The sequence below is a fragment of the Ascaphus truei genome, chromosome 17 (assembly GCF_040206685.1).
Source record: "Ascaphus truei isolate aAscTru1 chromosome 17, aAscTru1.hap1, whole genome shotgun sequence".
NCBI classification, from domain to species: domain Eukaryota; kingdom Metazoa; phylum Chordata; class Amphibia; order Anura; family Ascaphidae; genus Ascaphus; species Ascaphus truei.
The window spans coordinates 36,165,983-36,191,031 of record NC_134499.1 but is presented as its reverse complement, the minus strand read 5'-3'; the positions used below and the strand labels follow the sequence as shown (position 1 = coordinate 36,191,031).

General features: G+C 42.8%; 1 protein-coding gene and 1 long non-coding RNA gene across 4 annotated transcripts in view; one reads left to right on the top strand and one right to left on the bottom strand.

Moving 5' to 3' along the window:
* Positions 1 to 3,012: 3,012 nt before the first annotated feature.
* Positions 3,013 to 25,049, top strand: part of LOC142468326 (uncharacterized) — a 36,854-nt gene continuing 14,817 nt past the window's right edge. Inside the window, exons 1-3 of one of the 2 annotated variants that reach the window (XR_012788633.1) lie at positions 3,013 to 3,219; positions 8,550 to 8,651; positions 10,130 to 10,617. This is a non-coding gene — a long non-coding RNA (uncharacterized LOC142468326). Of the gene's footprint in view, positions 3,220 to 8,549; positions 8,652 to 10,129; positions 10,618 to 25,049 lie in introns of those variants that run through there. The other variant, XR_012788632.1, reaches the window with a different exon arrangement.
* The window catches only part of CFAP20DC (CFAP20 domain containing), a 149,174-nt gene continuing 133,967 nt past the window's right edge, over positions 9,843 to 25,049 (bottom strand). For both annotated transcript variants that reach the window (XM_075574786.1, XM_075574787.1), the window contains 2 exons: positions 16,380 to 16,492; positions 9,843 to 10,210 (listed from right to left, as the gene is read on the bottom strand). In XM_075574786.1, coding sequence (XP_075430901.1) covers positions 10,098 to 10,210; positions 16,380 to 16,492 — 226 coding nt within the window. In that variant the 3' untranslated portion in view covers positions 9,843 to 10,097. The remainder of the gene's footprint in view (positions 10,211 to 16,379; positions 16,493 to 25,049) is intronic.

Here is a 25,049-nt window from a genome sequence, read left to right as displayed (position 1 = left end):
TTTTTCTGCGGGGTACCACCCTGCCACGGAATCTCGCTGCTGGGCAGCCACATGATGTACTCGGTATGGCCCAAACGCTGCTCTTGTGCGGGCACCAGTCCCGTCCCGAGTACGTGACTAGGGCACTGTAAAGGTTAATACAGCACTGCCTGTAGACCTCTCCATCTTTCTAATATCCCTGGCTCAGCACATGTTATCACCGTTTGGGACAGCACGCCGTGTGAATAAGAAACACATTGTCAAAGCAAGATTATGCAAATAAGCTCCCTTAGGAATTGCCATTTTGAGCTAAACAAAAATCATTGGTCTGCCTAGCAGAAGAAAAGAATCAATATCTCTATTTCAAGTGATACAGCTGCAGATGTTGGCACACTAAATGATGATTAACAGGAGCAAGCTGTTGGAAGTATTATTGTATGCAAATTCTTCTTTAGGTAATTAGCCATTGATTTCATTTCATGTTACATAAAGTAGTAAGAATGATTTATGACTCAGCCTGAGAATAAACTCATGCTGAGCACAAATGGGCCCACACAATATTTGCACTTGGAATTCAATATTATTCTGCTAGGGGAGACATTTTGCTTTTTCACATAATGGTTTGGTCATTCTTGCCTTATAAATGTGTAGGGAGGTTTTTATATTGAAATGATATCTTTAATCAGAGTGGTAAAAAAAAATTGGCTCTGAGGTGATTCCATAGAGCAGCTGATGGATGGTCCAAACATAATGTGTAATGCCCTCAGGAGACTTGTAATATTACCCCGATGGGTTGTACAAGAGCAAGACTCGTGATAAACTTAATTACCCTCCCCCCCCCCCCTGTGAGACTGCAACACAAAGGTTATTTAGGGCTGCAGAATAAGAGCAAAAGTGCTCCAAAATTGAATCCCAATTTTACAGCATCCAGTTGTCTTTGTATTACCATTTAGCAATGATCATTAAATAAGCCCTTGAGTATCTTATTGCTATGGTGATGACATTGTAGTAACAAGTTTTAGAAGCACTTCAGCTGAAATACAGCTCATGTACAAACAGCTTCACATCTCAACTTTCCTGCTAAGGGAGGAAGTCTAAATTTAGATCTCTCTCTCTAGCTCAAATAACTAATGTAAGAAGGAAAATAGCAGGGCAGGGTACTATGTGAAATAAAAACGCCCTGTGGAAAGGCAGGTGCTAAAATTGATGCAAGAATGCCATAAAGTTACTATCAAATTTTCCAGCAGTTTCAATATTAAACAAAAAAACGTATAAAATGTGCCAAGTACATAGCAGTATCTGAGTGCATTTACTGCAAATCTAAAACATGCTCATACATGTGGGTACTTTTTTTAAAACCATATACTGTAAATCTGCAATATTCGGTTGTTTTCTTTTGGTGGCACAGTATTTGCAGATGAAGCCTAAATGACAAGCTATAACCATAAATTGATAGCACCCACATTCTTAACACTTTAAAAATGTTAAAAAAAAAGTACATGTTTGCAGTAATAGTTAATTAGTACAACAAAATGATAAATACCATGGGGGAAAAAAATTATTGTTTTTCTTTGGGGGCTTATATGGGGATTAGAATGTACAGTAGGGGATGTATTTGAATGCTGCAGCGTACAAAGCCGAGTTATAAAGCTGTTAGGACTATACCATTGTGAGTTTTCTTCCGTATTTCCGAGATACACTGGATACCAGCATACACATCCATGGGGGGAATCCTCACCAGTGCTCCCATCAGAGAGTGGTGGGTCTCTGATATGCCACTATATTCATAGACAATCTGTGAGTGGGACTAACACGTCTGTATAGATGGATAGATGTTCACACTTTCACTATTGGCTACACCATTATTTGTATTTTTTTTATTCCACACTAGCTGATATACCGGGCGTTGCCCGGGCGTGGAAGGGCAGGGGGCATGGAGTGGAAGGGGGGGGCATGGAGTGGAAGGGGGGGGGCAAAGGGCAGGGAGGGGGCAAAGGGCAGGGAGGGGGGGGGCAAAGGGCAGGGAGGGGGGGGGCAAAGGGCAGGGAGGGGGGGCAAAGGGCAGGGAGGGGGGGCAAAAGGCAGGGAGGGGGGGCAAAGGGCAGGGAGGGGGGGGGAAAGGGCAGGGGGGGCAAAGGGCAGGGAGGGGGGGGCAAAGGGCAGGGAGGAGGGGGGGCAAAGGGCAGGGAGGGGGGGGACTCAATCCCCCCCCCCAAACACACAATCCCCCCCCCACACACACACACACAATCCCCCCCCCCCACACACACACACAATCCCCCCTCCCACAATCCCCCCCCACACACAATCACACAATCCCCCCCCCCCCACACACACACACAATCCCCCCTCCCACAATCCCCCCCCCACACACAATCACACAATCCCCACACTCAATCCCCCCCCCACACACACACAACCTCAACCCCCCCCCCCCCACACACAATACCCCCCACACCCCACACCCACACTCAATCCCCCCCCACCACCACCAAAACACACACACACACTTAATCAGTCCACAATTTCACCTGGGGGGGCGACATGCTCCGATCCCCCAACCCCCCATGCTGCTGAAAACGGGAAGCAGACAGGAAGAGGAGGGCTTGTCTGTGTGCAGAGAGAAGCCCCGCCCCCTCTGCAAGACATAGAAGCAGCAGCAGCACGGACCTTCTGGCCCCGCCCCCTCTGCAAGCCCCGCCCCCTCTGCAAGACACAGACATAGAAGCAGCAGCACGGATCTTCTGGCCCCGCCCCCTCTGCAAGACACAGACAGAAGCAGCAGCACGGATCTTCTGGCCCCGCCCCCTCTGCAAGACACAGACATAGAAGCAGCAGCACGGCCCTTCTGGCCCCGCCCCCTCTGCAAGACACAGACATAGAAGTAGCAGCACGGATCTTCTGGCCCCGCCCCCTCTGCAAGACACAGACAGAAGCAGCAGCACGGAGCTTCTGGCCCCGCCCCCTCTGCAAGACACAGACATAGAAGCAGCAGCACGGATCTTCTGGCCCCGCCCCCTCTGCAAGACACAGACAGAAGCAGCAGCACGGACCTTCTGGCCCTGCCCCCTCTGCAAGACACAGACAGAAGCAGCAGCACGGACCTTCTGGCCCCGCCCCCTCTGCAAGACACAGACATAGAAGCAGCAGCACGGAGCGCCCCCAGGTTTCCCTGCAAGCTGCTCGCGCCCCCCCCTACATAATCGTGCGCCCCCCCAAGGGGGCGCGCCCCAAGCTAATGTATGTAACACCCCCCCCTACCGTGTGTGTGTGTGTGTGTGTGTGTGTGTGTGTGTGTGTGTGTGTGTGTGTGTGTGTGTGTGTGTGTGTGTGTGTGTGTGTGTGTGTGTGTGTGTGTGTGTGTGTGTGTGTGTGTGTGTGTGTGTGTGTGTGTGTGTGTGTGTGTGTGTGTGTGTGTGTGTGTGTGTGTGTGTTTGGCCCGTCACTCCGCCTCAGGCCAATGAGACATGTGCGGGGGCGGGCGGCCCAAGGGACCAATGAGATTTCCCCTAGGGACACCGGACATCCAGACAGGCATACAGTGCTTTCACTAATATAGTATATAAGATATCCACAACGTGGTTCACATGTGCTCCCCTTACCTGGAAGACAACAATACCTCTGATGACACAGCATTGTGGTGCAACCACTGGGTGGAGCCTTGCCTCTATTCTCATCAGTTACTGTAGCTCCTCGTGTGCTTTCAGTAGCCTTCCCCAGGGGGAGATTCATAAGGAGGCCCACCTTGTTCATTGCTTCAGGTAGTTCTCTGAGTTGTTGCCTGGGGTCTTTTGGACCGGTGGCAAAAATAGCACTGCCATCTGCAACTCCTAAGTGACTGAAGTATTCACCATTCATTTTGATTCATTTTTCTTCCCAATTCAATATATTGAACCATTTTTCAAGCCTTGCTGTAAAAAGCTTTGGTGACACGGTGTCTCCCTACCACACTTCCTCGCTGATCCCCATCTTGCTTGTATCTTTATGCAATCTAATAGTTGATGTGGCATTCTCGTAAATGTAAACGTATTTAATACTTTGTCTTTTTAATGCCTTTAAAACTGCTGAGGTGTAGACAGAATCAAATTATTTTTTTATAATCTTTGAATCCTAAGCTGAGCGGTAGTCTAGTTTATCTCTTCAGGAAATCACATCCTGTACAACTTGGCTGTGTATCCTTAGTAAAATCTGCTTGTTCTCCAGGCTGCCCAAAGTCCAGGGTCTGTTGCAGCCGATACGGGCGTATCATCGTGCCTGGAATGTGGGCTGATTGGACTGCAGTTCTCAAATGTCCATTATATGCCACGTCCAGCTGGACTATGAGTATTGCAGAGACTGACTGTGCATTGTGAAACTCTTATGGTCTTGTGATTGCATTACCTGTCTGGATATAGATTATCTGCTTGGGGCTCAACTTCATTTAGAACTTTTATTAGATAATTGGGGAATGTAAAATCCACAACCTTGCTAATGTTTAATTGTGGGGTTTCTTCCTGCTTTGCTTTAACTATTTAGTCACCGATTCACTCTATTGCATAGAGTTATGTGGACTGTATGTCATTGGCGATTGCCTGTTGATCATTGTATTTGTCTGGGACTATTTACCCATGCATGCCAAACTATTCTATGTGTCTGTAGTTCCCAGCTGTATGTTTCTTGCAGTATACCCAGGTCCGATTGCTGTAACCCCTTCATGGCTAGCAAACTGCAGGGGCTGCCTTGTTACACTTAAACTCCCTTGTACGGACAGATTTTTGCCATCCCCTTTCCCCCCGCTACTTATATGGATCACTAAGTTTTTTTTTTTAAGGGCGCTTTTTAAAGCCAGTGTCTGTCAGCTCTAGAAATGGGCAACATATTTGGGCGAATCTGGTTCCGCCTCGGATCAGCTGGTACCTTTGATCCGCAAATCAGTCTCAAAAAGGGCAATCCGCCTTTTTTGAATTTGTTTTTCCATCACTGACTAGCCACATGGCGGATTAATAATGCGCGGTCGGAGTGTTAAATATCCGCACTCCGTAAAATCCGAGCAGAGAGAGAGCAGATTTTTACAAAATACTATTGTTTCAGGTATTTTCTTCCAAGCAACTGACACCAATTCGGCAACTTTTGATGCAGATGCCCTCTTAATTTTACCAGAAGGTGTCAAAGGAAGGTTTTCATATAGCAACCATGCCTTATATTCTTTCCTTACATGATCTTTAAATGGTTTGTTCACTGAAACATTGAGGGGTTGAAGTTGGCTAGTCACCAGGAATAACCACCAAGTCACAACGCCTTCTGGCGAGCTTATTCTTTAGCTGTTCAGATAAATGTCCACGAAATGCATCAAGAACTAACACAGTAGGTGTGTTACGTAGCGCTCCTGGACATGTACTCCAGACTATTTTTTACCCAGTCTTCCATCAGCTCAGCCATCATCCATTTTTTGTGCACGCACAATTACATCTTTTGGAAAGATCTCATTCTTGGGTATCGTTTTGCGGTTCAAAATGATTTAAGGCAGAAACTTTCGCCCATCGGCAGTTTTTCATAGCATCACAGTGACACGCTGCTTTTCATAACCCGTGTTCATGATCTTGACCTCTTCAGCACCTTTAGGATTGACAGTATAATTTCGGGGCATATCGAAGAATACCGAGGTTTCGCCTGCATTTCCAATTTGGTTAAACTCGTAGCTTTTGTTTTTTTTTCTTAATTTAATGACGTATCGCTGGATGTTAAGCAGCTTCTCTTGAAAGTCAGATAGATGTTCGGTGCCTGAGTGATGGTCCTTCACGATGCATGAATGGGTCACACCAACCTCTCCTTGCTTTGAAAATTCTGTAATCTATTCCGAGAGATTTGGCAATTTCTATTGCCTTTAGTTGCATTGCCTGGCGTGTGGCACGCAATCCTTCTGCACGTGTCTCAATGACAAAACGAAGTACAGCTTCATCTACTTGTGGGTATCTTCCCTTCTTAGGTCCTGTAAAGCACTTGGTTGTTGCTTTAAAAGCAAATATGGCAGTGCGGTCATTCCTCCAGCGGCAAATATTTGCTTCATTTATGGTAAATTTACTTCCTGTAGCTCTATTTCCGCGCTCTTCTGCGTACATAATAACTTTGCGTTTCAATGCTGCATGACAGTTAAGTTTTTTTTATGCCATTTTACGGTAAGTTACACTACACCATACTATACTACAGTACAACTTTATGCTCAGCACTACAACAAGGATCCTACTCTGGATCCTACTACGGGAGCTGCACTAGGGTTGCCAGCAAAGTAATTCCATCATTCATTGGATCTTGTGATACTTACGTTTACTTCCGCGATCTTGTTGCGCTCCCTCTGCACCTCCTGCAGTTCCGGTCCCGTTAACAGGTGGGGCCGTGGTCGGAGCCGGGTAAGACTGCCGAGCTGCTGCTGGGCGCTGGAAACATTCCCGCTGCGGCTGTTCCAGCACCACCACCTTGCAGACTCGTTATATTTTTAAACATCTATTCTAAGACGCATCCCAATAACAGACGTGAAAATGGGAAAAAATGATGCGTCTGAGAATCTATGAAATAGGGTATATATTTAAAAAAAATCTATTTTTATATCTAATCTAGTTGCTGGTTTTGCTGCAGAACAATACATATTGAACCTTCTTGAAATTTAAAACTGTCCAATTCTATTTCATTTGGTAATGAAAAAAAGCAGTGACATTTCATATTAAGCCTATTCAGCAAACATTAGGGCACTAAAATGTAATATATTTGCAAATGAGTTTGAAGTACAAACACATTTTAATTTCCAGGTTCTGTTTTAGAATAAAACAACGAACAAGTGAGTATTAGAAGCACAGCTGAGATCCTTTTCATATTGCTTCTAACACCATGCAATAAGACACATTCAAATTTTATACAATACTGTATATCTTCGGTAACATTTTCTGTGAAACAAGCAAGTAGTGTACACATACAAAAGAAACAGGATAGTGGTCAGTACAAGCTGTCAAACTCAGAAATTAGAAAGACAATAATCAAGGCAAATGGTTAACGCCTTAAACATAAAATATTCCCCCAGTATAATTGGGGGGAGGGGGAAGGGGGAAGGGGAAAGGGGTAGCAGGAGGGGAGGGATGGGTATAAATCAATATGAAACAACTCACACGGCCTTGTGTGAGCCCCTTCCCTCAGAGTGATGATCTTTCAGATGTCAGTCTGATGTCAGATGGTATATTGTATTGTATTGTATTGTATGTCTTTATTTATATAGCGCCATTAGTGTACATAGCGCTTCACAGTAGTAATACATGTGGTAATCAAATAAATAACAGATAATATAAATAACAGATCATGGGAATAAGTGCTTTAGACATAAAAGTAACATTTCGGAAGAGGAGTCCCTGCCCCGAGGAGCTTACAGTCTAATTATATGGAATCAGACACGTCTTCTCAGTGTTCACCAAATAGGTGTGGTAAGCGGGTGGCTCCTCTCCCAAGTGCCCAAGTGTAGAGAGTGGGCAGAGCCAGGATTAGCGTAAGCCAAAGGTTTAATATGTCATAAAAACATGTAAACATAAAGCACTCACACGGCATAAAAGCCCAGTACAGCCACGGATCGATCCGACAGATACACTGCTTCCTGGGGAGCTCCCGTGGGCGCGTCCGACTGCGGGACCGGTACCAGGGAATCTTGCCGGAAGTACGGCAGCCGTCTGGGTCCAAAAATAAAAACGAGCACCGGCACGGAACTACGCGTTTCGAAAATGAATGCTTCGTCAGATGTTTCTGTGGGGGCGTGGCGGTTGCAGAGGCCCCACGCTTTTCCACTGGCATTTAAATTAAATGCCTTGGGGATCGCGTGAGGCCCCTGCAACTCAACTTACCTTGATTCTTCCGGCTTCAGGACTCGTCTCCATGGCAACGCGGTGTCAAATGACACCACGGGATCATGTGATGTTGCACCAAGGTAAGGGGGGGGCGCGAGCACCGGGGGAGACAAGACGGGGAGAATTGTTGCATTGTCCAGACCCCCTTTAAACGTAAATCATTATTTTACCATATCACTCGAAAGGTGTTTTTTTTAAAGATTTTTTTTTTTATACCCTTGTATTAAATGATCTTCAACATCTTTGCAAGTGGTGAAAGAAGTGTAAGAGAAATTTGACAATCAATAAGAGCAAAGCTTGATCGGAATTGCAGAGTATGGACAATGTGGTTTTTAGGCAGGCAAGTAAGGGTGGAAGTACCGCTTTACAAAATCGATGTGATTATGTCACGGAAGCTTATAGATTGCTTAACGATGCTACATCCTATATAAAACTTAATTGGGATCCAACTATTCAGCACCAAACAGTACAGTATATCTTATTCACCTCAAGGAGTCCCAGAGAATGGGTATCAGTACTGATGCAGAACTACAATGTGTATATTAAACATCCAAAGGTATTGTTATTTCACCACCTACCCAACGTGCATACGTTTGTCTGCAGCTCCTGGAAGACCAAGTGTCCAGGATTGAGTCAATGATGTTACATTTGTCAGAATATGCAAACTATTTCGTGCAAAAATATGTTGTTTGTCTAAAATCCCATCTACAGGATACTTTGCACCTCATCGACTTACTCTTGGACATAAAATGGAAAGTGACATGTAGATGGGCGACGCACATTCGCTTTACACCTCTATCGACCATCTAAAAGGTATTTGAAGCAGTACAATATTTTCTTGATCAGGATAGAGAATGATTTTTTACACAAAAACTGTTTTTATTATCTAATATCGAATTCATTTGAAAACATTATTATTTTCTTTTTGAGGAAGATCATTTGCAGATCTGTGGAGCGGCCACGGGGACCAGGTTCGCCCCCAGCTGTGTTATTGGGTTGCAGGGAGGATAAGCAAGTTTGGACCAGCAAGTGGGGCGGCCCTGACCCTCTATGGCTGTTTCATAGATGGTAGCATTATTGTTTGGGATGGAGCGGAGCAGGACCTCATTAATATGTTTTCCCATTTTAATTCTAACAATATGGGATTACTGTTTACTTACATTTTACACCAATTTTTTTAGATTTAAATAATTCTGTAGATAAATTCAATATTGTTATGGACACATACTGTACACGAGGGCAGTAGCTTGTAATCGCTACATGGACGTCCCAAGCATCCACCAGCCGAGATGGTTGGCCAACGTGCAGTGACGGACTTCCCACTAGGCCCGGGTCTAGGGCGGCTAAATCTGGGGGCGGCAAAAATGTCTGCCCCCATATACTTTTTCCGCGCTCTTGGGCCTATCGGAAAGTCACTTAACCATTGCTACTGCCCTCCTTCTCCTTCTAAACCTCGGCGTCAAATGGCACCGCGGACGTCACCAACATGAAGTCACACGGTATCTCGTTGCCATGGCACCGCAACATTGCAGCGTCAAATGACATGACATGATGTCGTCTTAAGGTAAGAGACATTTACAGAGGCCCCATGTTCTCCCGAAAATCAGTGGGGAAGAGAGCAGGGCCTCTGCATGCCGCCGTAGGCCTTGACCTATCAGGAAATCTGCCACTGCAAACCGCAACCCTGATGAAGTCATCTGTATAATGAAACGCGTTGGATCCATGAGCATGAGTGCCAAAGTGGACAGAAAAAGGAAGATCAAGCAAGCCGGAATGTGGAGAGACCCGGAGGACTCCAGGAAACACCACCACGTGATTGTGGAGTCATCCGTGCAGGGACTGATTTCCTTACTTGTGCCGCATCTCAGAGTTTGTTGCAGTAAGGACTTTTAAACACAATTCTACATGAGCTGGTCAGTCCGATGCAGCTGCAGTAACACTTCAAGAGATTCCACATTCTATTTTGTACAAAAACGATGGACATTTCAAGTGCTCACAAAGATATTTTATAGTTTTATTTAAGATCATTCTTGTTGTAATTCTGTTCATTTTTCTCCCCTATTTGTTCACTTTATGGTATTTTAGAGTGTAGTATACACAATTACATTACTATAGTATCACTTTCTTTATTTTAAGCACATTTGTATGATATATATATATATAGACATAAATCTTCTAGCACATATATAATTAATGCTATATAATGTATTTATCCAAAATAGCAATATGGCTACAACCCAAGTAAGAGTCAATTATATGCTAAGCCAATTCATAATACTTTCCGGTTTCAGGGTCAAAATAACAGTTCAGACATGGATCATACAACAGGGTTAAGACTTCTTCTTTATCTTCAGCAACAAAACCATCATCACCTGAGGGGAAATAAAAAATAATAATCCTATTTTAAGACCTGACATTTGTGTTTGATGTCTCTTATTAGACCCTGTAATCATCCCATAAGCATTAATATCAGACACAATCTATAAATGCATGTATAGGATGCTAACCCAGATGTTTGTCAAAGGATTCTGAAATCTGTATAACCATTTTTATTCTATTGAGAAAGAGAGATAAAAAGCTTATAGTCAGTAAAAACTGACAAAACCCTCAACGCAAACACCCCTAAATGGGTTCCCCAAGTGTGTGTACAGTAGTTTAGCGAACCTGTCAGTGTCTATATTCTATCCCTCGTTAAACTATAAAAGAGAACTTGAAGCTACGTTATTACTTTAAATTACGGTAAATCATAGCAATATCTAGAACTTGAAAGCAGCCATTCTTTGTTTTATAGCATTGGACCTTGGGGGCTCCCTGCTCCCTTACTGAGATATTTCCTGGTGAAATTACTAAGGTTAAAGGAGTAATCCAGGTCAGCAATTTTATTGGCATTTTTTTTTTTACATAGGTTTGAAGCAGGGGGGGTCTCCGGAGCTGAACCCATTCATTTCAGCTCTGGTGTCCCCCTGCTTCCAGATATACCTCTGTAGGAGGAGACGGTAGCCGCTCCGCTCAGCTACCAGGGATCACGCAATGGCCCTGCAGACCAATGGGAAGCCGTGACATCATCCAGCGCGTGTGATGCAGGAGCTTTGAAAAGCGCAGAGATACCGCCACCCCCTTTGGAGGTAAGTATCTCTGGAAGCAGGGGGCCCCCGGAGCTATAATTAATGGGGTTCAGCTACGGAGACCCCCTGCTTCAAAGCTATAGTAAAAAAAATGTGCTTCTTTAAATCTTCCTCCAGGAAACACATGATGACGGCCAAATCTCAACCAACAGAAAGCTGAAAATCATCTATTGCGGCTTACTATTGGGGGAGCTGAAATAGCGCGGTTCTGCTCCGGAGGAATCCCCGGTTCCAATACTGTTACAAAAAATGGGGAATTACTTACAGAGGCTTCTGCTATAACATGAGCATCACTGGCAACAACCTGCTCGCCCATGTGGTTCTGTACTGAATGTCCAAAACCACGCGGGTCCTTGCCGAGTGCAATGGAGAAAAGAGGCACCATTGTGACATCCCACACAATCAGCAAGAGAGATCTAGTAACGGTTTGTGATGTTGGGACTATTCTAAGTTACATTGTTTCGAGAGATTTTTACTTTGAGGACCTAGAAATAAATACATGTTATTCAACCATTTTACAGGGTAGGATGCTTACATTCAACGCAGGTCCCCAAGGTGCTGAAAGAGTAAGTTTCCTCAGAGAATAAAAAAAAATAGCCTTTAAAATGATTGAGACCAGCAAGTTTTCTAGTAACTGAAGTGGAACCAACATTTGAGGTGTAAACCTCATGAATCAAGCCTGTTCGTTTTGCCGCCGATATACTGACTCAGCCATCTGTAGCAATTTGAGATTTGATGCACTCTCACAAATATATTACGATGCCGATTTATAGCATCTCACGTGCATATTAATTGCATTTTGATCTGTGGAGAATTAAAGTTGCTTTCCCAGGGTTCTTCTGAACGAACGTGAGGGTTTTAGTTAAATAGTTTCACTGACTGAGAATTCTGGAAACATGACAGATGAAGATTTACATGTTTGTTTTGGGAAGTGCAGAACGACGAGAGTAACAAATGGATTATTCTCATTGTCAACAATTGCATGATGAGGTTAGGGGAGGTATGTGGGGCCTGGCTGGTAAAAAGGGTTAATGGACAATAACTGCCAGAAATGGTTTTACCTTCGTGACAGAGAATCATAACATGTCCAATTACTAAACTGAGGATCTCTGGACATTCAGAACTGTGCATACCAACAGCAAAGGGAACCTTTTTATAATGATAACACATTGAATGGCTGTAAATCAGACAACCCGTGGCCCCACCTAGAATTTAGTGAAGCATGCAGAATATTTGTGCTCTAATAGGCAGTATAACATTTAGAGAGGACATAAAACAAACACTGAATAATACAAACTTAGGAAAAGGTTGACACAGCTCAAAATATGGTTTCTGCAAAGAAAAAAAATCAATATGTTTCACTGCTATGTATAAGCCATTTATACAAAGGACTATGCAAAATGAACTATTTTATGTGTTTTAGGTACTTTATATTAACCTTTTAAAAATGTCATTGTTTCATTTCCATGTTTTATTTGTAAGAGTTTACACGGCCTTTTAAACCTTGTAAGAGCATACGGAACAAAGTAATATTGACTCTTAAATCACTATGTTCTTTCCCCTTATGTTCTGGGTATAAAGCTCTTTTAGAATTAGGAAGTAATTGAAAAACATCCGTGCGGCTGGCATTTAAAGGCCGATGAATCACATTAATACCAAGAAATAACTTTTGTTGCGGCAGGTGGATATCTCAACATGTATTGGAGGGTGAAGGTATTCAGCTATATAACACTCTACCACCTTTATTGATTGTTCAAAAGTGTGAGTGTATGTATGTGTGAGTATATGTGTATATATATATATATATATGTATATATATATATATACATATACACACACACACACACATACACTCTCACACACACACACACACACAAAACAGTGCTACTATGGGGTATTCCCAGTGAAATGTGTGTAAAACTGAAAAAAGCAAAAAATGCTGAAAATGTTAATGTGATAAATATGGAGATTTGTAAAATGCAAATGATGTTAATATGTGACATATATATGACATAGATGTGTATTATTTGACTGTACATAATATAAAAAGTGCAAGTGAAAAGTTTGAATCAAACCAGTGGAAAAAAAGCGTCTTTATTGAGTCCCTCGTGGGGTTAAATTTTCCTCGAGTGGAAACAATTGATTATAGGTGATGCAGCGGCAGTTCCGCAGCTTCAGGAAAAGGATGAACCACATCCAGAGAGTACCTAAAAGAAATGGGAGAGCGTGCGCACCACATAGCATAAATCTGGGTGTAAAGCGTATTAATACAAATAATAAAGAAGCCTTGAGGTGGGCACACTCACATGGATGAAGTTAATACGCACATGTGGAGATAATAATATCATGGTGGAGTGATGGTGAGTATATCCAGTTGTAAAGCGACCATCTGCATCAATAGGCAGTAACCTGCCTTGTTCCTGCAACAGACGTTCGTGGCTGCTCACAACAGTCCGAGAGTGGTGCGGGGGCCGATAGCCAGGGAGAGATGGTAATCCTTCCCACACGTGGAGGGCGAGCTGGAACTTCCAAACACCTCACACACACACACTAGCGCTGAGGAAGTTACATGACCCGTGATGAAACGCGCCGGGTCCGCCCCATTTTTGCATGTGACGTCATCACGCTAGTATGTGATCTCCACATGCGCTTATTAACATCATCCTTATTTATTTTTTTGTATTAATACATTTTGGACCCAGATTTACACTATATGGTACCTGCTCTGTCTCTCCCATTTCTGTTATTTATATATTTATATCATGTCAACAGCACTTCACAATTACAACAAACATTTCTCAAGCTTGAGAAAGGGCAGTTTTTTGTCTCGAAACGTTGCTCAGATTTTATTGTTTGTTTCTTATGATGTGTTAAATGACTATACCTTTATTTTTCTAATTTTGGAGTACCGTGGACATTTTCTATTGTTTTGATCTGGAGAGGTGAACACAGATCATCCAGCGAGCACCTATTCTACCGCTAAGTTCTTATTGGTATTCTATGCATCTCCAGGAGTGCTTTCAACAAATTGTGTGTGTCTGTATGTATAGGTGTGTGTATGTATTTGTGTGTACATGTATGTGTGTGTGTGTGGGTGTAACAGGGACTTATCCCTGTTTAAATAAAGCAGCCTCAGAGCTCTGAGAATCCAGCAGAGAGATAGTTAATTGAAGCCACTCAATTAGCTGGTCTCCACCTGGACTAAGGAGAACTCTGTAAAAAGCCTCATTTGAGACACAGGAGAGATTCCTTAGCTCACATTTGGACTGACAGAAGGAGAGCAGAGAAGCCTGCACACAGACACTGTCTTGAGCACAAAGGCTGTGCTGCGATCAAGACACCTAGAGACCTATATTTCCGTGACACAGAGGACCCAGGAACCTGCCAGAGACTGACATGGAGGGTCACCTGCTTAAGGTACCTCCTGAGACTTTGGGGTGCTAGGCTGGTAATGGGAATATCCCTCCAGTCCTGCAGATAGGGTCCAGGCAAGTAAGTTAGCCCTTACAAAGGGATAGGAGTTTGTTATTTTGTTGTTTTTGTATGTTTTGCCTGGATAAAGGAACAGGCTCAATAAAGCCAAGATATAATTTCATGTGTTATTTGACTGGCTTACCCAGCCAACATTGCAGATAGGGATATGCTGTGAGTTAGATTCTGACAGGAGTAGATGTTATTTTTATGATTTCTTGTGTTTCTTAAAGTGACGGTATTTGAAATGTTTAGTGACACTGATGGAAAAATAAACCGCTGAAGGTTGAGGGCTGAGTGCCTCTTGTGTGTGTATGCACGTGTTTGTCCTCCTTTTCTATAAATTAAACCCTAGAAGACTGTCGCTAAGAGCCTGGGCAAACGGCAGCGCTACATAAAGGGAGCCGTTTGCCACAGTATATACAGTCAATGACTGAATGAGCCACGTGCTGAGGCAGGGATATCCTTAAAACCTGACCTGTTGGTGGCCCTTGAGAAGTGCAGTTGGCCGCCCCTTCTATAGCAGAATATTTTGGTATGTCATTATTCACGTTCTTATATTTGGCTCACGTTTGCTTATTCTTTGCACTGCGTTATGTTTGTACAGATACATTTTTTGCTGCTACTTCCATTCGTCTTTTACGTCAAGAAAAAGTTGACGGATACGTTTAATGTATTTCTGGTGCACGCTCGCATTTTTTTAATACATATAATTGGCATATGTGCGACACTGACCACTTCCAAACTCTGGCGCTAACTTCACGCGCGCGTAATTTTTTTCGTCTGGAAAAACCCATTGATGTATGTGCTATGCAACGCATCGAAACCGGTTTTAAACCTTGGTGCAACAAGATGCGTGGAATGGTTACTCTTCTGTGCGTCCCTTTCATGCCAAAATAATTTTTAGTGATGTTTTACACATAGCCCCTTGTTTTTTTTTTAAATGTCGACCGTTTCATCAAATTGTTTGTTGCGCGCTAATGTACATCTTTACTTATGAGGTATATAAATGGTATATCCTATTTAGGTTGTAATGTATAATCTTACATTTGTAATGTGCTTTGGATGAAAGAGCTATTTAGGAAGCTTAATTCAAACAGAATCTTATATTTGTTAATTGACCATTACTATGTGAAATCCAAGGCTTGCAAATGGAGGGACATTTTATTGACAATACAATAAGTACATAGTGAATAAATCCCTGTAAATAACATTGGGATCTATTGTGGTAATGATAACTCTCTCTACATGTTTTAATGTATCTGAAAAGCAAAGTTAGTGAGCCATAGATGTAATTATATTTATAATTCAAAAATAAACATCCATTAAAAGTTATAGTGATTAGAAATAAAGGAATTAATAAGAACACCATAACCATTTATATATTAGTCCTACATAAGACCTACAGTATACTGACTGCAATACAGGGTTAATGCATTTACACATGGCATGGAAGTGAAATGGAGCCATTCCCCTGTGTATCTGTAGACATTCTTTGAATACTAACCTTCGCCCCAAGATCACTGTCCTATTTTCTTTATTTTTTGTGGACACCTAATATAACATATTCAAGGCTTCCTACCTCGGTTCCTTTGTGACAGCAAAATTCTATTTTCTTGTCATAAGCAATTACAAATGTACATACTGATATGATCCCTAATTTGAGAGGCATAATGTGCTTTGGATAGTACATCACTAAGACATCTTCATCCCTTGGGCAGTCAACATATATGGCTGAGATTTATGAGTTCTCTCTTTGAATTTTCCATACCCGGAGAAAGATATAGGATCATATTGTTATCCGTTATTGCAGTGCTCTGTATTGTACCTAATAAAAAACGGTGACATTTTACCCGTCTCTCACAGGAATCTGTGAGGTTCTTGAATGCATCAAATTGCTTATTCTTGATTAGGATTTCGTTGCCAGCTCCCCTGGTCTCCTTACCTTCATTACATGCATTGAGGCTGGATTGCTTAAGCTTGAACGAAGAAGCCATGTTCTTGTCCTGATTTTGGCTTGTAGGGATGATAGGCGGGCTGAAGGCATTTAACCAATCCCTGGTGAACCGAAAAGGAAATACATCATTTGACCAGAATATTATTTCACAACGTTTTCACATATCTTCAAAACATTCATTATGTTGTTACTGTAGCAATCGGTTCAAGCTAACTACATTGTCAGTAAAACTAATCACTTTTTAAGACACTTTAATAACTCTACCCTGGCAGCAAGATTATTATTTAAATAAAATACAGCAGTTTTCCTCCGTCATTTTTGCTCGGAGAAGCATAGATATGATTTTTTTCAATTTGTATATTAATGTTTATTCACATATAATACAAATTTGTTACAGAATAAGTATCCCACATGTATAACCAAATTCATACTGTAGATGTCATTGTTTTTATTAGCTGTGGTTCTGGCTAGTGTTCTGAGTCTATGTTCCCTGAGAACTTAAAACCGAACTCAGTCTTGGGCTACGCTTATAGTGCCGGCGACGTCAGGCCGCGGTCGCAGGAAAAATCAAATTGAGATGACTTCCAGTGATTGCGACCAAGCCGTCGTCTCGCGCTTACTATAAGCGCAGCCTGAGGGGGCGATTATATATAGTCCAAAATCGCTGTTCAGGCTGTTTTCAGACAAAAATGGCCCAAATGGCACCTTTGACCATATAGAATAAGTTAGTTATAGTTACTTAGTATCGTTTTCTCAGACCAAGGGGCCTATGCAGAGAGCAGTGCTTTTTAAAATTGGAGAGGGGAATAAAAAGTAGGTTTAATGTAGAGTTTTATTCTCCATATGCAGAAATGGGCGAAATCCGCTATTTTTAGCATTACTGCATGTGGAGAATTGTAAATGAGGAGATGCGCGCAGCTGAAAGGGGGAAAAAAAATCACGCATTTTTTTTTTTCCCTATAGCCGGCGAGCTCCTGCTTCTTGCCAACTTTAGTTGGCGGAGAAAATTGAAGAAAATCGCGCCAAAAACAGCCGCTAGATGGCGAGCGCGCCTTTCTGAATTCGGATATTTTTCAGACTGGCGAGATGTAGTTTCTCGCCAGCCGCGCGGCGAGATTTTCAAATAGAAAAAAAAAATGGCGCGTTTTTCCTACCTCGCCATTTTCAGCTGTTTTTTGCGCGATTTTCTCCGGAAAATGGCGAGATTTTAAATAGCGCTGCTCTCTGCATGAGGCCCCAGGTCTGCCTTAAGACTGTGGTTTGAATCCGATGGTCCCTAAGTGTGGCTTCAGACACAGAACTTTAAAGCTTGTTCACACATTGAAAACCTTACATGAGACCTGCTATGGCTGAGTCCTCAATGTAGGCTGCCACACCCTTTATTGGGCAGGCCCCAGTGGCCGTGTGTGTGTGGGCGCGCAAAGTGCAATGATGCGTACACTGGCAGGGAACACAAGAATTTTGTTTTCCCGTGCCACGATCACGTGGTCAGCGCGCAGCCAATGGAAGGGCAGATATGCCCCGTTATGGCCGCGCCCCCTGTCATGGCCCCGCCCGCACATTCCATCGCTCCCTTACAGACTGCACAATGCGGCTTTCAACTGTGCACGCGCCGCCAGGCGCGCGTGCTGCAGGTAAGACTGGCGCCGGAGCCGTACTAACTTCAGGTGAGCTTTGTGATAATGACCCGAATGGGCCTTTCTCCAGATCTTACCTTATTATACAAAGGTTGCTGTCAGGACAATACATGGAATACAAAACCAGGACTGGATAATTAACATGGGGCTCAACTAGAGTTGGCAAACTTGGCGGCTATGCCTTATAACAGTGGTGCTCAACTCCAGTCCTCAGGACATACACAGCAGGTCAGGTTTTAAGGATATCCCTGCTTCAGCACAGGTGGCCACATCAGTGGCTCAGTTTTTGACTGCACCACCTGTGCTGCAGCTGGGATACCATTAAAACCTGACCTGTTAGGGGGTCCTAGAGGACTGGAGTTGAGCACCCCTGCCTTAGGTTGCACACATTAATCAGTATGCTGCTTAGGTAAGTGCTTTAGTGTCAATTACACACAACACCTGACCAATTTTGCTGAAATCAATAGGTGTGATGGATCCAAATTTCCTGACTGCTGTAAAAACAGCTCCACAGAAAAACATTTCCATTAGGTTCTTATTTCTTAAATTGGGTGTTACTTTTCTGCACCCCTATTTCACAGGCAGGATGCCAACTGTAAAACTTGCCCCGTGTGACTTTGAATGCTCATTAAATACTCAAGTAACTGTATCAGACGTCATTGAGCATGGCTTTATTTTTCTCTCAGAGGAAAGTTATTTCACATACAATTTCTTGAAATAGCTGCTTGTTTAATCTCTTCCGCAGAGGAAAAAAAGTAATCAAGCATTTTTCTGGTTAATTAGAGACGGCTGTGTGTTATCAAGGCTTCAAGCTGTAATCAATACAATCACTGTGCATAGGCCTATCTAAAAACAGGAGAATACTAAGCAGTCCCGGCTGACATTGGGACTCTCAATATTCTTCCTTGCAATGGGAACGTTCCAGTCCCTTTGCACTGAGGAATCGCATAACGCAATGTACACCGGGGGTAGCCAACTCCAGTCCTCAAGGGCTGCCGAAAGGTCAGTTTTTCAGGATATCCCTGCTTCAGCACAAGTGGCTTAGTCGAAGACTGGATGAGCCACCTGTGCTAAAGCAGGGATATCCTGAAAACCTGACCTGTTGGTGGCCCTTGAGGACTGAACTTGCTGTGCCCACAGTTGTTGAATACCTGTTTTCATGTGGATTGGACATTATGATATGCAATGTTTATTACAAACCCTTGAAGTAATTTCTTGAGCACAGATATAGAGCTTGTCTCTAATGTTCACTAAGACCTACCTCATGTCACATTATTGCAAGAAAACGCCAAGTTATGCTACAATATCGTGACGGATGCTAATGAGATGTAGTTTGGACATTGTTTTTGAATCTAATAAGCTTGTACCATGTTAATACAGGAAACACAATGTCTAATCTGGTTTTAGGTAGTGCCATTTTATGTTCGCTGATTTAGCACAGTTTATTGCACCTAAGCCTTTATTCTTTAAACCATCTATATATATAAATTTGAAAATCTTGGTTGTGAGTGTCTGGAGATAATTTGATTGGTCCGTCGGTCCGCCCGCCCACCCTCCCACGGCTCTCATTGGCCAGTGTCTCGCCCCCCCCCCCGATGGCCCGCCCCCCCACGGCTCTCATTGGCCGGTCTACTCTAAGTCACTGTTCTAAGCTGTGCGCCTCCCGCCTCACACCCACCCGCCGCACTCACACCCCTACGCACCGACATCACTGACCAGCCGCCGCACGCACTCACCAGACACCCCCCGCCTCACACCCGCTCACACCCTAGTAGGAGCCCCACCCATAGCCAGCACTCACTACCCACCTGCCACCCGTACTGACCACCCACCCGACGCCTCACACCCTAGCGGGACACACACCTCACATTTTTACATCACTTATGTCACCAAAATATACACTGTACTGTGGTGTGTTTACAATAAACCATTTTTAAACAACATCGTATTACATTTTCTTCCATGTTTCTTTTCAACATCATTATACAACCTTTCCACCAAATAGTCAACCTACTGTTCCTCTATTTATAACTAATACTACCTATTACGGATTTACATCCCGGGCAACGCCGGGTATATCAGCTAGTATTATATAAAAATAGGTATAAAATTCATACATTTACCAAAACTGTTACATAATAGGGCACTGTACGTCATCCATCACATAAAGGTTATTTTAGTTTTAAACCAGAACGTGTAGATTTGCAAATTAAAAAGATGTGGTCCTTTCCCCTGCAGTTGGTGCTAGAGTGAGTGATTAGTCCCTCGTGCACAAACCGGTTAAAGTAGTATGTGGAACAGCTTTTGATAATCTTAAATAGGGCCTCCTGTACAATAGTAATTTTAGGGTTCTCCCATAAAAGTATGGGTCCAATATTGTCTTTTCAGCATCCTTTTTTGTTTTGTTTTTTTGTTCCTCTGTGGGGTAAAGATAAAGTAATTCAAACTGGAATACAAAGGATTCATTTTTAATAGTATATAACTATGAATCTTTTCTAAAATGACCCAGAGAAGGAACACCCCCACTTAAAGCTAATTGTCACTTCCACTTGAAAACCAACAGTGGCTTAGAACAAAAATGCTCTTAACTGATGACAGGATATATGATGAACAATTCCAACAAAAGCGGTCCATTTAAATCACAGAAACATTTGTTGATTTTCCTAAATTATCTGAGAACCCAAGGGAGAATTTGAAGTGTGCCCGAATGTGGTGGGGTGACCCCTGTTAGATGTCTACATCCCCAATGCTACAAGAAACAGAACCTGGTGCTACGTTCCATTATGTTCGTATATTGTTATTATACTTTGAAAATATCATTAAATCAGCACAAACCGACACTTATCATTTCCTGCACATTTTTCACAGTGAGCTGCATTTTGACTATGAGTAATCTGTTAATCTGTTCCTTGCCTCACAATCTGTCAAAGTGACAGATTCATTCCATCCCTAATACATAATATCTTCATTTACTGTATGCCTTGCTGGAACTTTCCTTTTTTCTCGCAGTAACAGTTGGAATATCACTTCCATTTTTAGTGCGCTGAAGCTCTCTAAATTCTTTTATCCGCCCAGTTCAACATATTTCCAAGACTGGGATAAAAAAAAAAAAAAATTGTACAAGACGGTGTCTTTAAAGCACCAGAAATGGGATCCTTAAAATATATAATATTTTCACAAGTTCTTTAGAACAGACAAAGAAATAGATTTCCAAATTTGAATTCCTACATTTAGAAAATAAAAATATCACTTGCGAGCACATTGACATGTCTCAAGACAGGTCTGCAATCCTGCTTTTCAACATTATCTCCTAGCATACAGTGCTTCCACTGCAGCCAGGGATTCTGGGAAATGACATGCAAATGAGCACAGTGTCACCTTTAACTACATGCAATACAATACATAGGGCCTCATGCAGAGAGCAGCGCTATTTAGAATTGGAGAGGGGAATTTTTTTTAGCTTTATTGGAGAGTTTTTTTCTCCATATGCAGAAAGGGCATAAAACTGCATTTACAATCCTTTCTGCATATGGAGAGTTTCAAACAGCGCTATGAGCGCTGTTGAAACTAGTGGGAAAGAAATCGATTTTTTTTTTCTCCCCCACCGGCCGCGGAGCGCCAGCTGCTTGGTGGAGAGGAGAAATGTTGAAAATCGCGCCATTTTTTTGCCGCGAACAGCCACTAGATGGTGTTCGCTGCTCTCTGCATACGGCCGTTTTCAAGACTGGAGAGATTTCTGTTCTCTCCAGCCGCGCGGCGAAATTCTGAGAAAAAAATAAATAAATGGCGCTTTTTTTAAAACTCCCCATTATCTGCCTTTCTAAAGGCAGATTTCGCCAATACATGCCGCTTTCCCTGTTAGCGCTGCTCTCTGCATGAGGCCCATAGTCTGCCATTTTACATCATGGAATCCGTTGGAAGTTATTTTGTATTGCTGCTTTATCTTTCCAGTATAGTATCTCCCCAATATGATGTTTAATCACTATAACAAATGGACTATGACTTTTAAGATTTGTATTTAATAAATTAAAGACCCATTACCATATGGCCATTTAAGTAGCAATCCTAACTCGCAAACAAAGTCTTCATTAAGTTGGTGTTAAATACTCTACTTTGGGTAAAACACGCCCACTGTGAAAGTTGATATTTTCTGAGATCCAACAATATGTAGCAGGGGACATGTGTCACTTATACGGACTATGCAACTGACTACTTTGCTTAACGCATGCGTTCTAATCGGCCGCATATCCAGAGCTTATTCCCATTTAGGTTTCCGGTCTAGAAAATGTTGCATTCCACTAAGTTCTAAATGGTAAAAATGTATGTATTGGTCAAAAATAACTCTGGCCAATTGTTGGTTAAACTGAAACATTGACAAGAAAAACAATATATCCTATCCCTATATGCACCCCTCAAGATATAGCAATGTAAGGCTGCGGCCAGGCAGGGATCGCGCTCGTGCTCGGTGACGTCATGCGCTCCGCTCGGCCGGGAGGTTTGTGGACAGCTACGTACGGGCACGGTGGGGCATGTCAGGGGGCGTGGCCTCATTGGGCGGACCGCTCACGTGACGCGCCAGCGAGCGGCACAATCAAATTTGCTTGCTTCGGTAAGCAGCTACGCGCCGTGCATGTGCAGGTGCTTACTCACACTGGCCACACATATTGCAGCAATGTGTTTCATCGCGGCCAGTGCGAGCGTGAGCGCCCGCTCAGCGTCACCCTGGACGAGGCCTAAGGCTGAGCAGGGATCATCTCTTCTTTGTTTGTGTAAACTGAAACATGTCAGATTGACAATTTAAGAGTTCACATTGATGAATAGAGATGGGCAATTTTTTTTAGCGAATTTCGATCGGCCGGATCCTTTTGGTTTGCAGATTTCAGCGGTACAATGTCAAAAGTGGCGATTTGCGTTTTGCAGATTGTTTTCTGATTATTGCCATTACTCTCCACGGGCTCTGCAATCCGTGGACAGATTTGTGGACTCCAATCGGTAGATTCAGCAAACCATTGCACAGATTCTTAAGAACTCGCCACCGGATTGCTGAATCCGCGGGTTGGGTTTTAGAAATCTGTCCACGGGTTGTAACTTGTATCCAATGGCGGATTTTAACCCGCTCAAACCCGTTTGGGGATTTTACACCGTTAAATGGATTTTGGGGGTAACATTAGCGAAAATCTGAGAAACAGATTTAGGAGGATTTGCCTGTCTCTATTTATGATGAGTCCACTATTCAGTTTTTTTTATTTTTTATTTTTATTGTATTATCATACCTTCAAAACTAAAATTATTATTACGATCATTTATTTATAAGAAGATCATAAACTCCACATTGCAAGAGGAATTTACACTTATAGGCAGTGTTCGACAAACCTATACATTTGCACGCCCCGGGCGAGTGGATTTAACATCGTGGCGAGCTCCTATTGGCCCAAGCAGCACACGTGTGGTACTAGGTGCCAAGTAGATTTTTTTTGTTCGGCGAGTAGATTTTTTGGTGATTTGTCGACCACTGCTTATAGGTAATATAAAAACGGGAACAAAATGGCAGAATCTCAAATGAAATATAATAACAAATGATTATTTACTAGTACAAAATGTAAGGAAGTTAAAGGAATTAAAAGATGTTCTGAATTCTTGCTGTGAGCACAGTCATTGGGAAACATCACCTTTTAGCACAAAAAGGTAAATGTTAAGGTGGAAGCAGAATAAAGTGGAAGGGATTAGTTCATCAAAAGTCAATAGAAGTTAATCAGACATAGAGAAATTTTAAATAGAAGTAGGAAGGCAAGGGAATCTAGATAAAGGGTATAGATTATAGGTGTCCAACTCCAATCCTAATGGTCAAGTTCTAAGGATATATTTCTGCTTCAACACAGGTGGCTCAATCAGTGGCTCAGTCAATGACTGATTGAGCCACATGTGCTGAAGCAGGGATATCCTTAAAACCTAAACGTTGGCCCTTGAGGACTGGAGTTGGCCACTCCTGGTATAGACTGTACAATATGCTGGTGGTAGAAATTGCAGCATGAGTCCCAGATTCTGGAGACATTATATGAGACCATGAAGTGGAGTACTTGGGGATTACGTCTGACATCTAGAAAGGGACCAGGACTATTGTAGGTTTTTGACATTTAAATGAGTAGTCAATGGAAGGATTTACCTAGAACTGTCTGCTAGTGTCCTTTAAACATGTGCCCCTGTGACAACCATGGTAGTCTTACTTTCTGTGAAGGATTCATGTTCAGTGGGTGAGAGTCGGTACCATGATTTCACCAAATTCATATGAAACTTGTATGGTAAAAGTTAAACTTCTAAAACCTACATTTTTGCCATCTGAGCAACATAGTACTTAGGTCAAAAGGTATTTAACATAAGTGGGCTATGAATCAAATGTCAAAAACAGCTGCTATGTCATTATGCTGAGAGTCAATATCATGCTGGATTTGTGAGCATCAATTCAGGAAAGGCACTTTGCATGTACTTAGTTAGCACCACTCTGGAGTAAATTCGAGGCAGTGCGAGAGTCGTGATTGCATGTTAACAGCTATTTAGGTGAATGGCAGTTAATCGAGACTATCGCTCATGAATCTTTCCCGTTGAGCAACTTACAGAATGGGTAATGAAAGAATTAGGTGAGGCGTTCCGTGCTGCAATCAGTTAATTGGATGAAACGTATGAGTCTCATAGTCACTACTATTTTGTTTTTCATTTGCGTGAGTTACAGTTTGTCCTCCATGCCTGCAGTGCCAGAGTGCCACAGCCACTCCCGCATATCGGGACCATGTAACCGTAGTGTCGCTGATGATGTGCACAGAAGATAATGAGTCCTCCTCTTCTGGCAGAATCGTGTTCAGCAATCCACTTGATGCAGAACGCGATATCCCCATGACGAGGTCCCAGGACAGAGCCCTGGGGTACCCCCACAGAGAGATCGATAGAGGAGGAGGTGTTAGCAGAAGAGACACTGAAAGTACGATGGGAGGGGTAAGATGAGATCCAGGATAGGGCTTTGTTACGA